General features: G+C 42.5%; 1 protein-coding gene across 3 annotated transcripts in view; it reads right to left on the reverse strand.

Annotated features, from left to right (window-relative positions):
* LOC107290035 (NADPH--cytochrome P450 reductase) overlaps positions 1–3,288 on the reverse strand; it is a 51,884-nt gene that overhangs the window by 15,429 nt on the left and 33,167 nt on the right. For all 3 annotated transcript variants that reach the window (XM_015818876.1, XM_015818874.1, XM_015818875.1), the window contains one exon: positions 474–598. In XM_015818876.1, the coding sequence (XP_015674362.1) occupies positions 474–598 (125 nt within the window). The remainder of the gene's footprint in view (positions 1–473; positions 599–3,288) is intronic.

The raw sequence follows: 3,288 nt of genomic DNA on the forward strand, positions 1-3,288 counted from the left end.
TTGAAGTCCACGAGTCATAAAAGAGCCAAGGTTGACTACCCCTGCTGTAAACCATTGGAAAAACTGCTGTCATTCAGCTAAGGCTATAAAAACTTGTAAACTCCGATTGTTAGCTTAAACTTTAAACATGACTATGGGATTCTACTAGGGAAATCATGTTTTATAATAAATGCCCCTTCCTGGATCCTCCCACTGTTGCTTTTCTTTCCTTCAAGGAATGTATAAAATACATTCGCATATTAATACAGAGGAGTCGGAGTCGGAAGTACAAAATACTGAGGAGTCGGAGTCGGAGTCGGAACATTTATCTACCGACTCCACAGCCCTGCTCAGAAGGCTCACATCATTCAGCCCTGTCCCAGAGAAAGCAGGCATCCAACTCCACTTAGGACTGGCCGTGCCTGAGGACCAGCCGGCTGTCTTCTATCCAGGCCAAACAACCACTTGGAGCAAAGATTCCAGCAGCCACTCACTTTCCATCATCGTCTCCCAGGCCAAGTTCAAATATCCGTTGAGCTCCGAGCTCCTCCAGCCTCTTGTCTACAAATTTCCCCATGGCGTTGAAATGCTCGTAGGTTTTGTTCCCAAGCCCAAACACCTGGAAAGCAGCAGAAGATTGGTTCAGCTCAGAGGCGATCAGAAGCGTCCAAGGAATATCTCCTTGGGAATCAGGTTAATTTTGAGTTTCCCAAAGCGTTCCTCTTGTTTAGATGAGGAGGGTTCTGTCCTAAATGCCTGTCAAAACAATGCTGGACCTGAGGTTTTCTTCCTCCTTGTAAATTGGGCATGGAATACATTTTTGTGACTTCAGAAATGTTTATGAGGTCCATCTTTGAGGTGATATAAGATTTATTTATTTATCATATTTACATGGCCACCCATCTCATAAGAAATTACAGTATTGTGTTTACTGCAACCAGAGCAGCCCAGCTCTTCTGGAATCTTATTCACACACAGGAAGTCCTGTATGGGGGGGGCACACTTGGTTTCAGGGAGAAATTGATAAATATTGGATTATTTTCAAGTTTAAGGCTGCTGGAATTGGGTATGTCTAGTTAATGAAGAGAAGGACAAGGGGGGACATGATAGCAGTATTCCATTATCTCAGGGGCTGCCACAAAGAAGAGGGAGTCAAGCTATTTTCCAAAGCACCCGAAGGCAGGACAAAAAGCAACGGATAGAAATTAATCAAAAAGAGAAGCAATCTAGAACTAAGGAGAAACTTCCTGACAGTTAGAACAATTAACCAGTGGAACAACCTGCCTCCAGAAACGGTGAATGCTCCAACACTGGAAGTTTTTAAGAAGAGACTGGACAGCCATTTGTCTGAAATGGTATAGGGTTTCCTGCCTGAGCAGGGGGTTGGACTAGATGACCTCCAAGGTACCTTCCAACTTTATTATTATTATTATTATTAAGGAATTGTCCAAGAGCGTTTCCATGCCAGTCTCTCTCTCTCTCTCTCTCTCTCTCTCTCTCTCTCTCTCTCTCTCTCTCTCTCTCTCTCTCTCTCTCCCTCTCCCTCTCTCACACACGCACACGCACACGCGCACACTCACTCACTCACTCACTCTCTCCCCAACTCACCTCACAGTGTCTACTTAAACTTGGCTACTATAGGTTGCAGATGGTTGACTCAAAGACTTCAGCAAGAAAAGGGAGAAGAGTCTGAAAGGAACAGGCTATGTAGCACTACAGGCAACCAGAATGAAAGGATAGAATCCTTGAAGAGAGATTAGATGATCTTTCAAATCAAAGATGGTAATGTAACTGGAGAATCAAAGTCCATGGGGAAAGGAGAGAATGTGTATTAGGACTGAGGAGGAGAGCAAGAATACAACTTTGTGTTGCATCCAAAGCAGAAAGGTCTACCGTGTAGAGATTTAAGGTATCCTATTGTCGAAGAAGCACAAGATGAATTTTGAAAGGGAAGCAATAAAAGAAAGAAAGAAACAGCAATGGTCAAAGCAAAGGGGGGAAAAAGTTAGGTCTAATTCAGAGTTAATGACTTTATTTTCAGGTCTTTTCTTTTATTAGAATAGGGAAGGAAAAAGGACTGTAGCCATGGAAACTGAGCTGTGATTCATGCCATGCACATCTGGCTTAGGTCATTAACTCTATAGACCAGGAATATGGTATAGTTATTTGTTATGTTTATCGATGACCATTAGATGGAAGCACTAGAAAGAGCAATTAATTTGGGAGAGCTGGATTTTCATGGATGGAGGCGGACAAGAGCTTCTCAAATGGCAGGCAGAGAAGAACAGGACCTGAAAAACACTATTTATGGCTGGAAAGGAGAGAGAGAAAAATGCCTGTTTTCATGGACGCAGCCATAGGAAAATAAAGCTGGAGTAGGTAAAAAGGTAAAATAATGAGATATAGGTTTAAAGATCTCTTTGTTAGCTTTTCAGTTGCCAAGGAAAAATTGTCAGGGTTGAATCTCTCCCTCACTGCCTCTCTTCTGGCATACAGCAGCAACTCTAATGCACAGAGATGGTTAAAAAAACCAAAGAGCTCATGATGCATTTGAATATACTGAAAAGAGAGGAACAAGAGATAGAGTAGTCTGATCCCTAGAGCTCAATCATCCACAAAGTGCTCCCAAATTCAAGAACAGATCTCAGAGGAATTATATGTGTGGCTTGATTTGCTTCCTCAACTCTCAGGCCTGGCAACAGAGGGCATAGAAGCTAACTTGGCCCACGGCAGGAACTGTGTTCATCAGCTCCAAGTCTAGAATGTAACATTCACAATTTTCTTCACTCCTTGTCTGGATTCAGACAAGGGATGCAACTATGCTTGACAGCTTGAAAAATATTGTTCTTTCCACCTAACTAGCTGCGAACATGTTTAACCACAACATAGTTGGGTAGAACAAAAGCAAAATTGGAGAACTGAGCTTGCATTGTACAGCTCTCAAAACAAGTTCCGTGGAACAAATAAGAAAACTGGCAGCAGGGCAGACTTTATAGTCCCAAAGCTCCATTTGAGATAAGATAAAAAGGCACAATGTGTATGCCAAGCACCTTATGTTAGAGAGGATAGGCAGAGGTCACGGAAGAAAGCTACGGATATAACCGACTGAATGCTTGGGAGAAGGGAGTGCGGGTGTGAACACCATCCTACCGATACCTAATAACTCTCAGTAAACACAATTGCTGTAAAAATAAGAGTAGAAAGGAATTGGAAATTTTGAACATTCAACAGAACAGGAGGAGAATGGGAAAGAAGGGGGACCTTACTGATGGTCTTCAAACAAGGACTGAACAAACAAGGATATCTGGA

Source organism: Protobothrops mucrosquamatus, unplaced genomic scaffold, assembly GCF_001527695.2.
Source record: "Protobothrops mucrosquamatus isolate PMUCROS unplaced genomic scaffold, P.Mucros_1.0 scaffold807, whole genome shotgun sequence".
Classification (NCBI taxonomy): Eukaryota; Metazoa; Chordata; class Lepidosauria; order Squamata; family Viperidae; genus Protobothrops; species Protobothrops mucrosquamatus.